The 21,706-nt window shown below is 33.3% G+C and overlaps 1 protein-coding gene across 1 annotated transcript; it reads right to left on the bottom strand.

The window, feature by feature from the left end:
- Positions 1 to 727: 727 nt before the first annotated feature.
- LOC129801241 (protein lin-28 homolog) lies at positions 728 to 10,459 on the bottom strand. Its single transcript, XM_055846124.1, has 3 exons — positions 10,278 to 10,459; positions 10,062 to 10,183; positions 728 to 1,419 (listed from the first exon to the last, which is right to left on the bottom strand). Exons 1-3 carry the CDS (start codon positions 10,327 to 10,329, stop codon positions 1,090 to 1,092), a joined length of 504 nt encoding a protein of 167 aa, XP_055702099.1. The 5' UTR covers positions 10,330 to 10,459; the 3' UTR covers positions 728 to 1,089.
- Between the last annotated feature and the right edge of the window lie 11,247 nt (positions 10,460 to 21,706).

The following is a 21,706-nucleotide window of genomic DNA, read 5'->3' as shown; positions in this document are numbered from 1 at the left end:
AAAACAAACGAGTAGTAAGAAATTCAAAATAGGCAGTAAAAATTGAAAAATGAGCAGTAAAATATTTAATTGGATTGTGGTCAATAAAAAACCTAAATCTTTATAAAATGGTCTAATTTAAATTGACATCTAAAATTGTTGCGGTTAGAATGAAAAGCCCTTTATTTTCCCTTTGCTGAAATTTAGACTATATTATTACTGTTTTAAATTATTTTATTACTGCTTAATTTTAACTTTTTACTGCTCATTTATACAATGCCAGGAATGAAGTCATAGTATGACACAAAGTTAAAATTTTCGGTATAGGAAAAACTGGGGCCGTAGTAAACATATGAAGTAATTGCAAATTTGCGATGTTTTCACTTACATTTTGGACTTTAGAAAATAAGACCTAGACTGAAAAAATAGTCGATATAATCAAAACGAAGTCAAAATATAAATCAGTGTTTACAACTACCCCATGTTTACTACTGCCCCAGTTTCAGTTCCCGCTAACCTATGAGTTTTGTGATAAGTTACCGTCAATATAAATTACAGAAAATTAATCTATGTTGAAATTAGTTAGTGGAAATTAAATTTTAAATTACAATTCAGAAATTTATAAATAGACAAAAAAAAATGAAATATCTTTTGCAAAGGTAAAATTAAGAAGTTATTAACACTCATTTTTTGTTTTTTACTAACTGAAAGGTTTATCCCAATTAAAATGCACCAATAAAATTTAAATATAATTTTAGAGCACGAACTTTTGTTGCGACCCCAAGAGGTGAAATTAATAAGAATCTCACCACCAAATACTCTTAAAAGAAAAAGAGAAATAATTGTTTAGGAAGCAAATAAATTAAGTTTAACTTTTTCTTTCTCTTTCTTTGTTTAATAAATTAAGAAAAATGGGAATTTATAAAAGAGATTTAAAATTAAGGAAAATCCTCGAGGGAAGTGGAAAATTTGGAGGAATTTCGCACACATTTTTAGCACACACGCTTTTAGTACAAATATTGTTTTCCCGCGCCACCCTTGCCGAGACAGAAACCCATGTGTGAGCAAAGACACACTCAAAGAGCAAAGGCAGCATGCTGAACTAGGATATCAAGAGGATGAGGACTTCTTGGAGGCTGTGGTGGATTTGTCTGGACAATCGGCTATTAGGTGATCCTCACTCTTGCAGTGATGGCATCTCTTTGGCTGCGGCCCAAGTTGGCACTTGGCTGCGATGTGATTCGCGAATTCGCCGCAATTGTAGCAGCGCATTTTCCGGTACCGGCGCTTTGTGGTAGGCCGGAAGTTGCTCCCTTGGCAGTCCTCAAATGATGGCCCTGTTACCCGGGTCGCTTCGAGGCCCTTTTCGCTCATTTTGCACTCAAACTCCACTTCCTCTGCATCGCCCAGTGACCGAAAACCAGACATTTGGATGACGCTCTGTGAAAATCCAAAAAAAGAATAAAGACTGTATCAGATAAGAAGAATATGATTAATCATTATTACGAAAATATTAGAATTTTTCACTTTTGATTCCGAGTTATCATTCAATTTGTTATTTCTTTAAGCAAGACCAAAATGTTTCATTCATGCTTCACAGATGTTTTTACTTCTACTACAAAAGTAAATCCTCTTCAATTCTCTTGAAGCTCAAAAAACCTGCAATGAAAATGCAAGAAGATTCCTAATTCTATACATATACAATAAAAAAAAATATTCCCGTAGGTTAATAGAGGCCAAAAAGTACCAAACAAGGCAATAAAAGTGCTCCTAGAACGAATCGATGACAAATAAATCGTGTTTTTTACGCTATTTATTGCCAATATTGCTTATTGAGTAAATGAATATGAATGGTAAAAAAAGTCCCCTTCGAATACAACCCTCGAAAATGAGTCCATAAAAAACCAACGTCAACAGGTTATAAAAATTTTTCATACAGTTCCACGTGAATTTCTCCGAAGGACAAAATGCTGCGCAGTGAGACTTTTCCCTCTAATTGAAGATCCTGGCATTTCACAATTTGTGAACAATGCTTTTGCAAACAATGGCTATTTGCATGTGAAAGATATTGAGGGGTACTTTCTTGTTTTCTTAGTTTTCACCTTTCCATTTCCCCTCTTGGGGAAATGAGATGTTGCATCAAAAGAGATCGTTTAGAAGATTACAGAAAATTTCTTAAGGATCAAACCATTGAATTTCCTTCTAAATATTTAAAATATTTGCAATATTATTGCATCGTTAAGTTGATAAATTGAATAAAGATGATACAAAAATTTATTAATATTTAGTCTATTAGGGGAAACTGGGGCAGTAGTAAACACGGGGTAGTTGTAAACACTGATTTTTAGTTTTTCTAACCTGGACTAAATCAGGAACTTACTTGGACTCAGATTAAACCATTTTTTTCAGTTGACAAGGTGTCGTCTTCTGAGTCTAATATTTATTTTTAAAAATCGCCATGTTTACAACTACCACGTGTTTACTACTGCCCTAGTTTAAATATAAAATTACTTTTTTCTGTAAATATTATTTACATTATTGTACATGATCTAAAATTATGTTATAAATAAAACTTAAATGAAATTTTTCAAAATATTTTTAGGCCTTTATGAAAATATCAAACTATAATTATTAATATAATATTGTGATAATTTCATTTTTATTCTTAATTTTTTACGTGTTTCTTTAGTTTCAACATCTGTTTCAAGTAAAATTGCAAAGATTATAATTTATAATTTTTATATACCATTACAAGAAGTCTATAGAAAATATAGCAATAGTGAATAAACGAATTAAACAGTTAGAGACAGCCAGCGTTCTGAGAATTTTAGTGGATCACTTTCCAGAAATAGTTTAAAAGAAAAATTCCCAGAATCCTTAAATTCGATTAGATGGAATTTAATAGGATTTGAAAATCCGAACAATGCGGAATTCCAGACAAAGAAATGCAAAGTATGAAAACTCTCTGAAATCTCAATTAAATAATCTTTAAGGGGTTATGTGGCTCAATAAGACTAAAAATAACAGCATATTTTCTTTAATTTACTTCGAACATGATAAAAAACATATTTAAGGTTTTAAACCTTTAAGAACGAGTGGGACACCGGTGTCCTAAAAACAAAGTACTTTTTGATAATGATATAATACTATATATACTTTAATACTATATATACTTTTTTATAATGATAATAATGTCTTTTAAATATTAAGAAAAAGTGGTTTATATTTTTGGGACACCGGTGTCCCACTCGTGCTTAAATTGTTAAGCACATAAAAGTACATCATTAAAACTATGTTTTCCGAAATTTTCATTCGTAAATTTTAAAAATTCAACCGTTGGGATGCGATTTTAGGACATTTTTTTTTTGGAAAAACATACTTTGCTATAATTCTGAGTAAAATCATCATCAAGTTAATCTAAAAAAAAATACAATTTTCGGGATATTTTACACCACGTTTCATACTGTAAAATAAGTTGTGATTAAGTAAATTACACAAAATCACTTGTTCAAATATGAGTTTAACTCGTCTGCTAACAAAAAAAAATTTTTTTTTTGACGTCAGATAATAAAAAAAGTAATCGTAACTACCGCAACGTAAGTTTTTTCAAAAAATGTCTCTAAAAATCAAGTCCTATCGGCTAAATGTTGATTTTTTTGATTTTTTTGGAAAATATGGGTTAAATGTTGTATTTTTATGTACTTAAGAACTTTAATTAAAAACAGATATTATGTTGAAAAAAATTAAAAGAAATATTTTTTAGTCTTCAATGTTTTTAGTCATCATGACGTTCATGACCCACGTTGCCCCTTACTCTGAAATTGAGTAATATTAACTACATTTTAATACTAAATTATGAAACACAAAACTTAAAAATTAGATTTTCCGGAATTACGCATTGTCTGGAATTGAAAGTTTTATTCAACAACTTTTAAAATTATTATTTAATAAAAAATAATACAAAACAATTTTTCAGAACAGCAAGGGATTCATGAATTCTAGTATTTTGCAAATCTGGAATTCTTTGTAACGCAACTGACATAATTTGATTTAGTATGAGATTAGTTAGAATACATTTAAGCCCAAAAGTATTAAAGAGACTAAATTTTTTTTCTAAATATTTTCTTGATTTCAAAAAAGAGAGGAGCGACTCCATGCGGTGGGATATAAGATTTTTGGTCTGCGTATTACTGTGATTTTTTCATTAAAAGAGTGCATTTCTAAAGACAAATACCTGTTCTGTCTGCTGTTTAAAGACTATAGTCACTTTTAAGCTTGTGGGTTTCTGTGCAGGATTGTTATTTTTTGTGAAATTCGTCTTTGAAAAAAAAAAAAACAATTTTCTAGAAGTGAGTGTTTGTTAAGATGGCCGCTCAGAGCGGCGGTGTCGCCATGAGCGACAGAGGTGGACTTTCGAACAATCGGTTTGAAGTGCTGTCAAATCTTAACGAAAGTGATTTTCCCACTCTTTCGACAAGTAAAAAAAGGAAAATAAACAATTGTGTGTCTTATGGATCAGCTGATGAGGGCAATGAGCCCAAATTCTTGGTAGTGAAAGCAGTAGAAGAGAATGTTTCGATTAAATCGATATCAGTGTTCAAAGTGAAGAGAGAAATGAAAGCAGCTTGTGGAGGAAACGTCAAAAAGATGCAACCTTTGGCCAACGGAACGCTACTTGTTGAGATTTTCAGCGCTATTCAAGGAGAAAGGCTTCTGAAATTGACAAAATTGGGTGGAAAAGATGTTCTAGTCACTTGGCATAGTACCCTGAATACATCAAAAGGTGTCATCGCCTGCCATGATTACACTCACATGGAAGACAAGGAATTGCTTTCTGAGCTGCGTGAGTTCAATGTTTGTGACCTGAAGAGAATCCAGAAGACTGTGACAGTGAATGGGAAGAAGCAGAAGAAAGATACCGGCACTTTTGTGCTGACTTTCAACTCCCCGAAGGTTCCGGAGAAGATTGATTCCTACTACTATCCCTTGAAGGTGAGGGAATTCATCCCCAACCCTATCAGATGCAATGGATGTCAAATTTATGGGCATATTCAATCAAAATGTAAGTCTAAGCGCCAAATTTGCCCCCGCTGTGCTAATTCCAGCCATGATGGAGATTGCAAAGCTCCTGCCAAATGTGCCAGTTGTGGTGATGATCACCCAGTTTGGGCTCGTTCTTGTCCTACTTTCAAACGGGAATTTGATATCATGAAGTTGAAAGTGAGCCATAAGGTTTCATACTTTATGGCCAAGAAGATGTACAATTCTTCCCATCGTACAACTGCTTCCTACAGCGAGACTCTTGCCCAAAAACCACGACATGCCTCAAACGTTCAAGATCGTCTCATTGTCAATGACAGCGAGGAAAATCTTCACTTCAACGTCAACAATGGTAAGAGGGGAGCTGCCCTCAGTGATCGTGAGTCTTCAGTGTCTCCTTCATCAGAAATGTTCCTGTCAGGTGAGGTTTCTCCTGTCTCACAGGATGATACTTCTCCCCAGGCAACCTCCAAGGAAGTCTCTCCTGAGGCTTCCTCCCTTGGTGTCTCTTATGGAGGCGCCGGTAAAAACGCCTTTGGATCTCTACGTGAGACCGGTCAACTGATTGTCCAATCTAGTGCTACACTAGACGGGCAAGACGATTTCGACATGAGTTCACTTACGGACTTGTAACTTGCATTAAGTCTTATCTTGTATTCTTATTGAGTTTAAATTAATTTTGTTTTCAAATCTAAATTTTAAAAAATGATTATTCAATATAATATTAATGGGTATTTCAACAATTTCCACGATTTAGAAAGATTATCTAAAGACACTAATGCTGATATAATTTGCCTACAAGAGACACATCATCAATTATCCAAACCTCTTTCTTTAAGACAATATAATATTGTTAGTAGCTTTCCCCAATTTCATAACTCTTGGGGTGGAGCAGCTATCTGTATCAGAAATGGTTTTTACTTTTCAGAAATTCAGTTAAGAACATCACTGGAAGCAGTAGCTATCAAGACTTCTATTTTATCCGGTCTTTGCATTTGTTCGATTTATATCAGTCCTTCTCAAAACTTTGAAATTTCTGATTTGGATGAATTAATTTCCCAACTTCCTGAGCCCTTTTTAATACTGGGTGATTTTAACTCCCACAACCCTATTTGGGGTTCCAATCATATTGATTCAAGAGGTCGCAAAGTTGAAACATTTTTATTAAACAATAATTTAGTTTGCTTAAATACAGGATCCCCTACACATCTACATCCTGGATACAAGTCTTTTTCTACAATAGACCTTTCTATATGTAGTCCCAGACTATTTACTCTCCTTACTTGGAGAGTAAGCGATGATAGTCTCAGCAGTGACCATTTTCCTATTTATATTGAATGTATAGATAATAATCCTGACTTAAATAGACGACCTAGATGGAAGGAATATTTGGCGAATTGGACTAATTTTTCAAATCAAATTGAAAGTAATATGCCTTCTTTACAAAATTTAGACGTCAATTCCGCAGTAAATACTTTTACTTCTACAGTTATTGAATCTGCTAATTCTAATATTCCTAAAACAAAAGCGAAACCAAAAAAACGCATTGTACCTTGGTGGAACAATGAGCTTGAGATAGCTTTAAAAGCATCTAAGACGGCTTTAAAAAAATATAAAAGACTAATGACGGATGAAAATTTTAATGATTTTAATGTCAAGCGAAAACATTTTAAATCTCTTGCTTTGAAATACAAAAAACAATCGTGGGAAGACTATGTTTCAAACATTTCCAATACTACCACCTCGAAGGATGTTTTTGATAAAATTCGGAAAATAGAGGGAAAATTTAAATCCCCAGACATTAAACAGCTTCAAATTAATGATGCCTTTATTACTGACCCTTCTTCAATCAGTGACATTCTTGCCAACGAATTTAGTCAAAATTCCAATGATTCATTTGATAACTCAAATCTTCTTCAAGTAAAATTAGATTTAGAAAATTCTAATCCTCCAATACCACTTTCGTCTTGCCCTGAAGAAATGAATTTTCCAATTTCTTTTCTTGAGATGTCTTCTGTTTTAAATAGTTTGAAAGGTAAATCCCCTGGACCAGACGGCATAACTTATAATATGATTAAAAATTATTCGTTTGAAACTAAGAAATCTCTCTTGGATTTATTTAACCGTATTCTATCTGAAAGGATCTACCCTGATTGTTGGAGATCTGCAAATGTTGTTCCAATTTTAAAACCATCCAAAGACCCGTCTTCTCCAAGTAGTTATCGTCCGATTTCTTTAACAAATTGTCATAGTAAAGTTTTAGAAAAAATTATTGCTAAACGTCTCAATTGGTGGCTTGAGACTAATAATTTTATTTCACCAAGACAGTCAGGTTTCAGAAATAGTAGATCTACTAACGATAATATTGCCTTTATTCAATCTTATATAACAGAAAATAGACTTAAAAATCAACATAATCATTGTGTTTCCTTTGATATTAAAAAGGCTTACGAGAAAACGTGGAAAATTATTATAATTCATCAATTAATACAATGGGGTTTAAATGGGAATATTCTCGAATTTATAAAAAAATTTCTTGAAAAACGATGCTTTCAAGTTCTGATCGGGCAGAATTCTTCTGCTGTTTATCCTCAAGTAAATGGCGTTCCACAAGGATCTGTCTTAAGCGTCCCTCTTTTTCTAATTGCTATCAATAGCTTAACTGATGTTCTTGATGAGTGTCCTGGTATTGAATTTCTTTTATATGCAGATGATTTAATTATTTTGTCTTCAGATAAAAATGATGAGATCTTACAAAGTAATATTCAAAACGCAATTTCTAAAATACAGTGTTGGGGTAATTCCCATGGCATGGTATTTTCAGTAGAGAAAACAGAATTTATACACTTTTGCTCTAAACGTAATTGCAGCCCACCTACATTTTTCTTATATAACTTTCCAATTAGGCTTGTATCCGAGACGAAGATATTGGGCATTATTTTTGATAAGAAATTAACATGGACTCCTCACTTAACTGATTTACGGATAAAATTATCTAAGTCCTTAAAGGTGATTCAAATTGTAAGTAACACTCACTGGGGTGCAAGACAGCTTCAAATTTTAAGAATTGTATCTGCTCTTATTTTGAGTAGAATTGACTATGGATGTGTTGCTTATGGTTCTGCTATCCCTAGCAGATTTAAAATTATAGAACCTGTCTACAATTCCGCTCTTCGAGCAGCACTTGGCGCCTTTAGATCCTCACCTGTGGAAAGTATTTATGCTGCATCTGGATTTCCTTCTATAGAACAAAGAATATCATACACATCCATTAATTATTTTTATAGAGCTAAATCTGTGCCAAATATTCCTATTCATCAGTTTAATTTTAATTCTAATAATTCTTCGAAAAGATCTTTGCCCTATACTTCAAGAGCTACACTGCAAGCTAATGACCTCAACGTAGTAGATTCTCCGATTATTCAAAACTATATTCCGAATCATCCATTATGGACCTTTAATTTAGATAGTATTGATTTAACTCTCTCTGCCCATATTAAAGAAAATACTTCTCCTGTAGTTTTTAAAAATATTTTTTCAGAAATTTGTAATACACGTTATTCATCTTGGTCAATCTACTTTACGGATGGTTCTAAATCCCAACAAGGTGTAGGGTTAGGGATTTTCCATCCTGATAGTTCGGTGTCTTCTTTAAAGTTATCCGATCAATGTTCAGTATTTAGCGCTGAAGCTAAAGCAATCCAAACTGTTTGTCATTTTCCTTTTTCAGTTAATGAGAAGAGATTGATATGTACTGATAGTAAATCAACCCTTTCAGCAATTTTAAATTTAAATAATAAAAATCCTATTGTATCTGATATTAGAAACTCTATAATGGAAAATTATCCGCACTTAAAGTTAATGTGGGTACCAGGCCACTCTGGCATCTACGGAAACTGTCGTGCCGATAGAGCTGCTGCCGAAGGTGCTACACGAGAATTAGTTGATGACTTATCAATTACGTTTCACGATCAAAAAAATCACATTAAATCAAAAATCTTGGAAAAAAGAAATCTATTGTGGGCAAATATATCACCTAGTAATAAATTAAAAAAGAGTAAAATTGATCCTTTTGGTTTTATCTATTCGAACTCTCATAGTAGGCAAAATGAAGTTATTTTAAACAGAATTAGAATAGGCCATAGTCGACTTACTCATAAGTTTTTAATGACAAAAGATAATTTTCCTATTTGTGAATTTTGTGGAGTTTCACTTTCCATTGAACACATATTGATAGAATGTAACTTATATGATGATGTAAGGTCAAGTATTTTCCAAAATCAAAATTTAAGAAATATTTTAAAAGAAGACTATGCTTCTGAACTCAAAATTATTGAATTTCTGAAAAAAATTAATCTGTACAATGAAATTTAAGTTTAATTTCGCGAAATACCCATTATCTTTAATTGAAATTTGATCAGATCAATTTATGTAAACATAAAAATGTACAAAATGGCCCTAGTGGCTCAGTACATAAATAAATATATTATTATTATTTTCTTGATTTCGTTAATATTGAGCTAAAGTTAAATACTTATTAATGAAAACGATTTTTGAACTTTACAGCATTTTTGCATTGATCCTTGCACTAAACAGTTCTTTTGTATTGCATGATAGAAAATAAAACTGTCATTGGTTTAAAATGTTATTGATAATTTACATTCACGAGTTTAATTTAAAGATAAAAAAAATATTTAAAATATTGAAATTTAAGTCATTTTCTTATTTTCCAGACTTTAGTGATTTTGTATGTAATTTACATTGTTATAAGGTTAAAAAAAAAGTTAGTTTCTCGAGTACTGATACTAAGTACATTATTGGTGTTACATTGACAAAAAAACGTGTATATTGGTGAAAAATGTATACAGAGGATTGACTTTAGTGGAATAGTACCATATACATTTCAAGAAAATCCGTAGCCATGTGGAATAAATTAAATTCTTCTACTTCAGGGAACACTAACCCATTCAGTCGTCAGTCCTATATTGTTTGATTCTTCAATTTACTATATATTTTGCACTATGATTTTCCAGGATAATTACCTGATGAACAAAAATATCCGGTCCTCCGTCGTCTGGTGTTATGAAGCCCCATCCTTTGGTAACATTAAACCATTTGCACTTTCCTCTCCGCGTTTTCTGCGCAGAAAGACTTTCCGAGGCGTCTAGCGAAAATAAAGAAAAAATCACTCAATTCACTGATTTCCCAATAAATATTGTTAGTAAATTTTTCAGAGGAGATTCAGGGAGCCTTCTCACTGTTATCATTGAAATCTCTCTCCATGGTGTCACTACCCAGTTGTTGGACCATGTTACATGCACTTTGGTGATGGTAACTGACTTTTACAATTGGGATCACATTTGAGGGAGATTTGTGGGAAAAATACTAAAAATCCAGTGGAATTGCCCTTCGAGTGAAGGAGCCCATGTGAATGTGAACATCACCGATGGCAAGGAGGAACTAAACCAGTCTCTGACGCTGCCACCTCGGAAAACTGGGTCTTTCTCATACAATTAATTGAAATCCCTCTCTGGGACACTTTTACGCACATGAATCTGTTAACCCATCCTTGCCATATTTACAACTAAAGACCCTCGTTCTCGAGTAAATTTTGATCCGGGACATGAACTCATAGAACTTTGCAGTGTAAGTTGTCTGCAAGAAACTCTCCAGAGCACGGCCAGGGACATGAGTATGGGCAAAAAAGTGGAATTTCTTCTCAAGGGTCGTTCTATTGAAAAATTATATCTCAGGGGTGAAAAAAATGTACCTGTGATTTTTTTGCCCTTCTCAACAGTGTTGGAATAGATCCTGATGAGAAAGCCCAAAACATGTGCAGATACATCTCTTCAATTGTTAGATAAATATCATGCCAAAACTTGTACTTGATTCCCAACAAGATGTTATAAAACCCTAAGAAAATATGGACACATTTTTGATTTCTGTTAATTGATCTAAAGCCCAGGAGGACAATAAGTTTTATTAATTATGTTTCATTTGTTTTGTTCAAGAACGGTGGAGCGGGAGTATAATTGAAATTTAAAAACTAAACTTTAAAAACTAATTTGAACTGGTATGTTAATTGAGCCCCCTTTCGGAATAAAAATGCCCCACTGAGCCTCAGTCAGCTCAAATTTTCCAAATGGTAAGCACAGAAAAAGTCTTCTAATACCTTTTATATGTATTACAAATATTTTCGAAAATCTATTCCAGATATTTTCTTGTAATTCGATCAGATCTATAGTTCACCCATATGGTTTAACTCCTCTAATTTTTTATCAGATGAGTTTTCTTTTGAGAAATTGTGACTTGGTATTTAAAGGGAAAAGATTCATTAAGGAAAATCAAGGATCATTAGAAAATTATCATTCTTTTTGACTAAATAATAAATTAATAAAGACAATGAGAAGTCATCCTTGGTGTTCACTATGATGAGAGAAATATGTTGTGAGTAATAAGTTTATGATAAAACATGTTCTATTATGATAAATAAGCATTCAAAGTTTGAAATTTAATCCATTCTTCGCAAAAGGATCATATTTGGATCAATATGATCTTTTTATTTTTACTAGTAGTGTTAGATTTTGAAAAATCTATAAGTTTGCTTTTTATTTAAAATTTCGAGAATATTGAAAACTAAGCTAAACTTTTAGTCTGTAATGGCGGCTTCAGACTGGAGGTTTAGCTCAGTTCCCGAAGGTCTCAGAAATCTAAATAAGAAGCAATTTTATTGATTTTTCAAAATCTAATGGATCTTTTTCCCTTAATATTTAATCCTAAGCAACAATTCTCTAAAGAATCATGCCTGATAAAGAATTAGAGGATTTAAGCCAGATGGCTAAGCCTTAGGTCTGAAGCCCGTATAAGGCTAATTGATTTTTTTCAGTGAAATAAGTTTGATACAAGGGATATGTGGTATCTTCTCATCCTCCTAAAAGGTTTTGACTTAAGGCGTTAATATTTTACATCAGTTTCTTTTTTCATTTCAATTTCTCGTCTGAGACAAGTCTGATAAATTTTCTGTTTTAACCAGGTGATAAGTTGAGATTATTCAAGACACCAAGAGAGTACACTAATATAAGACAATAGCGGGATGTATTCTGTTTTTAGTTAAAATACGGTAAGGTAAATTTGAAAACTTGAACAACAAGGAGTTCCAAAAAAAAACAATTTAAAATTCAGACAACTATCTTGAAAATGTTCTATATTTTTTTAATGGTTAAATAGATAGATAAATTATTTAAGAATATACCGTGCGAAAAAACTGTTTTGCTGGAAAATCCCAGTAAAACCGAAGAAGAAAAAACGTAAAATTGTGCCAAATTGTAAAAAATGTGAAAAAACAGTCTAAAAAATAGTGCCCCCGTTCCCTCTTGCTCTGTTACAATCCTCACCAAAAACTCTGAACGAGTCTGGATGGACTTCAATATGGACATAAATGAAATTTATGTCCATATTGAAGAGTTTTTCCTACACAAACGTAGCGTATTTGCTTCAATATGGACATAAATTTCTCTAGTATGTAGATTCCCTTAGAGAAAAATTGCAAGTCTTAACCCTGATGAAGGCTTGGAGACTGAGCCGAAAGCTCTGGAGATAGTTGATGTGTTTCCCTGGGTGATTGTTTTTTTCCTGACAACTTCCGGATTCCCTATTGTTGATTAAGAATATACCATAAAAATTTCAGAACCTAATTCGAATTATTCCCGAAGATACACAGACAAAATCAAAAAACACCGAGCAGATTTGCAAGCGTTCGGGCGAACATCCAAAACTTTGAAGCATGTTTTCTCCTTTTCTCATTTTACAATTTCGAATTTCTTCTAATTTGCGGGAAGATTAAAAAAGAATTTATGAGCCGACCGCAATAAATAAAGGCTTATTGTGTTCAGTGTTAATTCTCTCCTAGTTGAACTAAAAGAATTACTAAAAACCTATTTTTCTATTTCAAAATAGAAAAATAGGTCACAATTTTGTCCCAAAAATACATCCTTTTTTCAAAAATCTTGAAAAACGTTACGATCTCACGATTTTCTTCGGGTTTCATTTTTCATTTTTTCATTTCATTTATTTAAAAAACCACTACAAACAGGGTACAACTCTCTTACAAATGCGTGGCAAGCAAATATGTAAAAGGAAAAAAATTATAAATTTTATTATAATTTCTTAGTTTGACTGTGAAATACATTAATGAACATTGAATCGTTTTTTCCGCAAAGCGCTTCATTGGACTACTCATAAGTCCGACATTTTGTAATATATATTTTTAATTTATTTAAATACTTTAAATGTATATGAACATATATCAAAAATTTCAAGGAGCTTGGTCGCTTCCTTCTCGTTCAAAAAATCATTGCGGAAAACATAGCTAAGTTTTTAACAAAGTCCGAATTTCGTAATTGCTTTATCGGAAATTCCAATTTTTTTACCTTATGGAAACAAAGTCTGTGTTCAAATGATCGAACGATCTATTTAAAATAATCTCGTAGACGGGAAATTGCTTATAAAGTTTCATAATGTTTAAATTCTTTATTATAAAAATAAAAGATTTTCTTTCTAACCGTATTATTTTTGTAATGCCGGAACCCAAGAGAAACCTACAGCGTATTTTATTTTATATTAAGTGTAGTTCAAAAATCGAATTTGTGTAATGATTTACCAATTGAAAGCTCACCACGAGTGCTTTTCAAGAATCACAGCTATCATAATCTTAATAGCTTATTTATTGATGACTGATTTTTTATTAAAGCTTTATCTGCATAACTGATCATCTTGTTTTAAGATATATTTCGCATTAATAAAATTTGATAAAACAAAAATTATGATTTGTTTTTCATATATTTGCAGAATATAAGGTTATTAAAGTATTATAAATCTATAATTCCAGGTAATTTTATTGATAATGAGTAAAAGCAAAAGAAATTAATGTTCATATTTTCTAATACACATTTAGATCGAAATAAAGAAAAAAACGAATGAGATATATGAATCAAGTTCATTCCACACAAGTCAATACGTCTGCAGAGACTTGTTAAGTTCATTCCTCCTTGAGAGCTCTCTTAAGAATATCTCTCTATTTTGAATTAAATTCTAATGCGTAAAAAGACTCGATCTCTCCACTCAATATCGCATTCACAATGGAATTGAGGTTGTGACGTACAACTGAGGAAATTCCCCAAATTTTTATTGAAATAAGCTGAAAAATCATAAAGACCAGTGGCAAAAAGGATCATTTTGAAATATAATTTTTTGGAAATAACTTTGTGCAGAAAAATCGATAAGTTTGAAAGCGGCCATTCTGCATTCCCGGCCATCAACAGTATTTTTGTGTGGGGTGGAAACCCAGGGGAAAAATTCACCCTCGGTGTTGTGTTTTGTGATTCTTAGGGTGGGTAAGGTTTTCCCTGATTTTATTGGGTGGTCTCTCACCTTCACTCCTTGGTGTACTTTTGGATGGTTCCGGATGGACATCTTCAGCATCACTGCGAGCCTCCTTGGTACCTTCTGGACCATGTCCAGCCATTGTAATCACTCCTTGGTCGTTCCTTATGGTTATTTCTTCAGGACTAAGTCCTCCTCACAATTCCATTGCCACGATATTTGGTTCACTCCAACACTCACTCTACCTCACCATTTGGCCCCTACTCCATTGCACTCTGATATGGTATTTGGGGAACGCACTCTCTTCGTCTCGGTGTTGTTTATTGACGAAATTCCTGACTCTTCTCGCGTTGGAATCTTCACATTCTCGATGAAAAAAAAAGCGCGCCACTCAGAAAAAATAACACATTTATGAATGAAATTAGTGACTTTTTCTCTGTTTTCTCGTATTTTTGGATGATGCTCCGCACTCCGCGTCTTCTGTCTCAGAAATGTGCGTATAGCAGAGGGGCTCCTGCTGCTCTTATCGTGCGTCGTCGTTGTACAAGAACAACAAACATACCATTTCGACAAAGGTCTGGATGAAGTCCATAGAACTTCCGTCTCAGCTGTGTGCGTGGCCCTTATCTTGGGCCACTCTTTCCCAACGCAATTATCTCTCTTTCTAACGCACAGAGCCCTAGGTATGGAATTCCGTGTGCGTAAATAGGAAAAATGCGTGATTTTCTGAGAGAGAGGCGCATTTCATCGATGTTGTGTGCGAGAGATGCGTACATTCTTTCTAAGAGTGAGATAGAGACACGGGATGGCCGATGCGAAGGCGGGTCTTTTCCCAAAAAAAATCAAATACACACATAGTTCTGTGAAAAGTTTCTCAGGAAAATATCCTAATCTCTTCTCAAGATAAATTGAAGATTACAGGAGATACGATATGAGTAAACTGTATCTGACTGTCTTCCTAGAGATCAAGAAAAGTTAAAGGTAATATGTTTTCAATATAACGTAGATTGTTATCAAGAAGAATTTTCATGTGCAAAAGAAAACCCCATCTTCATTTGTGTAAGTGAGGTGAATTATAAGATTCAGTTTAAATACTTAATTTAAAAGACCGTTCTTTAATAGCCTAGTTTTTCTAAAGTACTTTGAATCTTGTTCTACATTGGACGGCCAAATATATCCTCATATGTAACGATTAGTTTCCCACATCTACCTAACATTCTACCCATATCTACCTATCAATTTAACTTTGGTTGGGAATGTTAGGATTGGAACCGGTAAATCAGTAATAAAGTAAAAAAAAATATATACTTAATAGTTGCAATTTTAATTGAGCCTTATTGATAATGGCGGATAAAACATAATGGACAAAATACAGTTAGTATAGCATTACTTAGTTACTTAAGCTGCGCTGTGTCTTTAAGGCAGAGGTGAGCAATAACCGTTGAAACCAAATAAACATCAAAATAAGTTTGTTCTAGTAGCGTTTTTACCATTGACGTACATGTTTCATTTGACGTTTATTCGGTTTCAACGGTTCTTGCACTCCTCTGCTTTAAGGACTCGGGTCTCTTCAGTCCTATTGTTTTTCCGTCAACTTCCTTTAGTACCTTTGTAGGGCAAAGTGGTGCACTTTTGGATTAGGCTGTTTTTCTTTTATTTTTAAACGGAACTTGATCATTTTATAATGTATTTTTTTAGCTTCGCAATTGGAGTATCCTAGTAGGGTCCAGTTCCATTTAAAAATAGGAGATAAAAGTCCTATTTCAAAAGTGCGACAATTCAAATGCGCCCAACTTTCCCCCTAACCTCCCATTAAAAAATATGATTCAATTTAGTTGATTTGTTTTTATCGATTTTTAAGATGTTTATAGAAAGTGTAAATTAATTTTTCCGGAATCCTGCGTTGATCTGTCCTAATACGAGTAAACTAATTTAATTCATAAAGTAAATTGCATTACTTAAGATTATAAATCCTAGAAGAAAACCACTCGTATTATAACACGAGCGCGACAATTTAGAATCTAAAATGGGCGTTCATGGGTTGCGACCGTTGCGACAGAACGGCCACAAACGATAAATGTTCCAGGTTCAGATCCCCCCTTTAGGTCACCAATCACTTGATGTCAGTAAAGATAATGAGATTGTATCCAACACACTTGTAAATGATATTTTTTTATTTTTTTTTATTTCGATGTACCGGGCTTTTATAGCCATTTTGTACATTGTTCAGTTTACAAATTTATTATCCAGTTTACATTTACAATGTTTCGTGAAAAATGTCCATTCAGACGCTTCAATCATTGGCACCGGGCGGGACTCGAACTCACAACTGTGACAGTCGAGCCGGGGGTCACACCGCCCAAGAGCCGAATGCTCTTACCGATTGCACCACGGACCCCCTTGTAAATGATATTCCTATGATAATAACTAGTTCTTCTACAGAAAGTTGTGCCTTTTTATTTCTCAGAAAAATTGTCTGAGAAAAAATTCGTGGTAAATCATCTCATGAAGCCCTATGTTTCGCCCTTGAACATCTCAGAATCATTCAAGTGTTGAGTTTGAGTATTGAAGACTTTGTTCTCTTACACCAAATGTTTATCAGAGAAAAAAAGGCCTAGATGTGCCTGTTTTGGACTCAAATGCATGTGAATCCCTTGTCAGTGTATTTGAGTGTCATCCGCCACCAAGAATTCCCCGAAATATGCTAGTTTGGACAAAAAGAGTGTGAATGAAGGAGTGCATTGTCGAAAGGTGATAACGAAAAATTTCTTTTTATTTACCCACGGCAGGCAGTACAAACAAAATTCACCTTTTCTCTAACCTCTCACCAAAATTAGGGCTATATTTTCATTCACAGATTTTGATGAGATACTTGCTTTTTTGTGAACTGTTTTGGCACGGGGATAAAATAAAAAAAAATCTGTGTTGAAACTTTGCTCCCTTCGAACCAATTTGCGTTTCAGAAAAAAACTATAAATTGGCATTTGCAAAGATTATCGCGTCCTATTGCAGAGAGACCAAAATATTGACCGATAACTGTCCAGCAGCTGGTCCTTTTACATTTTTTTTTTGCTTTTCTGATCCTTTTCAGAGGAATAAAAGGGCACAAACACAGCCAAATTCTTCACTCTTGTATGTTTTTGAAGACTGTTGAAATTTTAGCAATATTTCAGGAAATTTATTTTATTTTTGCTATGTGTTTCTATGATTCACAAGTTTAAAAAATTCTTAAGGTAGGATTCTAATTGAATTGTTGGTTCTTAACCCTCTAACGGTGTTTTGTTCAATATGCGAAAAAAGCTCTAAAACAATGTTTTCTAGGATAATTATGATCCAATAAAGTCGAAAAAAACCATTTATTCTTTATTATCTTTTTTAGTTTAGGCGCTAGGTGAGAAAATATAAAAATTTTTTGAAACTTTTTGCTTCTAAAATTCACATTTTTAGTTTTTTCATTTTTTTTTAAATAAAATATACAAAGTAGAATGACATATCTTTCAGTAAAAAATAAATTTATTTTAGTCAGATAACTTTAAATCGGTATTTTTATGGAACGAGTTTTTATGGAATGGCTCCGTTCAGTAATAACCTTTCGAAGAGACAAAGCCACTCCAAAGCCAAGCCAAACCCATTCGAAAATCTACCGGAAGCCTAAAGTGCAAGTTCACGTACTCGCCGCTTTAGCGCTGATTGTCCTGCCATTTCGAATTTCGATATTCTTTGACACTTCAATCGTCAAATGTCAACAACAGTGTGCAAACATTTGCTGCAAAAAGTGCATTTTTGTGTACTTTTGTGGAAATTCAGGATGGCAGAACGTATTAATTGCACTTTCACTCAAAGAGATGTCTTTTTTAGGAACTTGCTCATTTTTGTGTAACTCGTGGGTTTAAACGTTCGAACTTCCAACGGGTTTTTAGGTAAGTTCTCTCTGATATACCTTCGAATCGGTAAAGGAAAAACCTCTACCGGAGAGAGCTCTCAAATCGGGAAGGTTACTACTGAACGAGAGGAATGAATTTTTTTGCACAAATATTTTTTGTTGCTTTTTCTCTGACCTGTTACACAAAACTGGGAATAGCAACAAAACGAAGAGTCAAAATGAGTTCAAACTTTCAAGAGATGTTTATAAGACTATTACCGAGAAAACTATAGCACTTTTAAATAAATAAAACCTTTATTGTCGCTGTAAATGTGATTTTTGTGAAGACCGCCTGGAGGCGGTATTACCCGTTAGAGGGTTAAAATTACAATTTTTATGCTCTCTCTGTTCTGAAATAGTCGTACACTTTTTCATACAAAATGAATTAGCAAACGTACAACGTACAACTTTTTTTTCGGAACAGAGAGAGTATAATGTTAAGTCTATTTAATAATTTTCGAAACTTTTAAGTTTTTTTTTTTGTAAATTTTGTACTGTTTAATCGTCCATAAAAATCTACCATATGGTATTATTAATTGTAATCATTGAGAATCGTAATACGATTTTCATACTAGATGCTTACCCCGTTTCCGAAGAACTCGAAATGCTAGGTTACAGTCAATTTTAGTGTTTTTGTTTTAAATGCAATGGATAATTTACCCTCGATACACAATTTTATTATAAATTTTTTAATTAATTCAAAATGTTAAATTAAAATGTGTTTAGTAAATGAAGTTTGAGCCATGTAAAAATAATCTTAAATTTTGCTAATTTACGAATTTTAAAATTCATTAAACTGCCCCGAATTTTACTTTATACAGAAAACTAAAGACGATTTGAAACTGAGAATTTTTAAACATATCAAATTATGTTAATATGGAAGATTTCTCTACTATTAAGTTTCTTAGTTGTAAGATCTATTGTGGCATTAGAATCTGAAGCTCTAATTCTAATACGAAGATCTAAAACAAACACTATCATAAAATCAAAGATTTATATTTTAAAATGTTTTTTTTTTCATGTCGTAAGTGTTACAATTCCTTTGTAACTGACAACAGTAAAATACTTAAAGTTTTGAATTTTTTAAATTTAAAATGAGACACAAATTAAAAAAAATCGCAAAACTGAAACGTTTTGAGATCTAATAGAAGAAGAACTAGGTCTTCTTGTGAGGGATATTCCTAAACATGGCTTATTATTATTAATTAAGAATGGGGTGATTGGCTCCAAGCACCATATAATTCATAGAATTATTGAAGTTTACTGAATGCGATACGAAGACCTAATGGCCCCTACACACTAAAGAAATTTATGCCCATATTGAAGCAAATTTCCTACGCTTGTGTAGGAAAAACTCTTCAATATGGACATAAATTTCTCTAGTGTGTAGAGGCTATAAGGGGGATTCGAAACTAGAACATCGAACATTTCTAAAATAAAGTTATTCTTTTCTTTATACGAGATTTCTGTGAAAATTTCGAATTTGACATAAAACTTACTGGGGCTTAAGGCGTCGACATATCGGGAGCAAGTTTCATCAAAAATAGCCTTTTTGAAGGAAATTTCCCGCAGTGCTATAGGTTCAAACGTCAAAATTCTGTCAAAAAACGTCAAAAAATATTTAACGAAAATTGCTCAGAATGTGCAGAGGCCTTGATAGATTTTCTTTAAAGACATTCGTTGTGTGTATTTCTTGAAATAAAAATATATTTTTCGCGAAATTTTTGCAATTTTGCTAAGATTCAGTGTACCCTTAATCACAATATGCACTCCTGATTTTTTGTAATTTCTCTCACACTGCCCTAAGGTCTGGCAAATATCCAGTCACGAAGGAGACACAATTGGAGGGTGCAGAATGCATCTGAAATTGTATCAATTGATCCCGCATCACACCCTCCGGAGAAAAGTTCTTTCACCAGTGTAGAGTGTGCTGAAGAAAAAAAAATGGCACAAAGCATGTTTTATTGTTAATTCATCTGATGAAACATGCAAATGATTTCGTTGATTGTCCATGGACATTGATTGACAGGCGCTTTGTTGGTGCCCAATCAACTGACAACTCATGCAATGAGACATTTTACCAAACAACAGCAATCTCATAAAGCAGAGCATGTTGGTGATCTGGGAGGATGTGAGGTCCTGGAGGTCAAGCGTGAAGAACTTTCTCTTAAAAAATCCTGTTCCTTCTAGAGAATTTTTTTTTCAAAGAGATTAAGAATTATAACCGAAAGTCCTTTGTTTCTCATTCACAATTCACACCTCGATTGGCACTTTCGTAAATTTCTTGTTGTCCTAAACTCCCTGCTGAGATGCCAAGAAAAAAGTAGCACAAAAGGACATCTTCTCTGAAGGATTCATTGCCGCAAAATATGACGAATCATGACATTTTCAATAATTTCGCCAAATACGAGCCTCTAAAATCTAGTCAATCCCTCAAATTGTTTGCTAATTGTGTGTCATCGAGTTCTTTTGATGACTCTCTCAAGCCCAATTGTAGTACATAAAACTAGCTTTTTATCCAATGGAAAGGCACCGTTTTGGACCGCGCGTAAAAAAACAAATGGGAATTTTTTAAGGGGTGCAAAGTACATTTTTTAGCTCTTTTATGTACAAAACTCGCACACGTCCATTGGCGCCCTTTATGGCCCCTCAAACCACTATTTTACATGACTTTCCCCTCGGCAACCAATCCGTGGCAGGAACGCTGGAGGGTTGTTTGAGCATTGATGATTCTTGGCAAAGTTTTAAACACGCGACAATAGAAGAGACCTATCGAGGGTGCTACTAGCTACTATTGCCCTCGAATTTATTCATAGAAAGGGAATTTATGGGTGAAAAAGCAGCATTTTGAGTATTTTCGATAAATAAATTGGTCGCCTGGAAGGGTGTACTTTTCATAACAATGCCTTGCTATTCTTTCAGTGGAACTTTTAGGAGGTATAGTGAAAGGGTCGTTGAGGTCACAGAAGAGAATTGTTAACAGATCACCCTGTGGTGCAAGAATTTACTCCATTTTATTTCGTTCTTCGTCGTTTTTAATGTAAAATTTGATAAAATCTTCATTATTCTCTTGCAGTAGACGCAATTGTAATTTTCATTTTTTTTAATTCAAATAAATTAAATAAATTAAAATAAAAAATAAAAAAAAAATTAAAATTAATAAATAAATTAAAAATCTATAAATTTAATTTAATTTATTTCGATATATTTATAAATCGTGGAACAGTGGGACAACTCCAATGTTAGCCCCTGCAAAATGTGGAAACAAAATGAAGCTGAATAAAACAGTTAAAGAACTTAAGTCGAATATCTAGCTTACCATCCAGTATCCGGGAATATAGGGAAATTGGGATCATCTGGAGCTGGAAACCATTGAGCTGTAAT

The sequence above is a fragment of the Phlebotomus papatasi genome, chromosome 2 (genome assembly GCF_024763615.1).
Source record: "Phlebotomus papatasi isolate M1 chromosome 2, Ppap_2.1, whole genome shotgun sequence".
NCBI classification, from domain to species: Eukaryota; Metazoa; Arthropoda; class Insecta; order Diptera; family Psychodidae; genus Phlebotomus; species Phlebotomus papatasi.
Note: the sequence above shows the minus strand (reverse complement) of the source record. Positions and strands in the feature narration are given on the sequence as shown.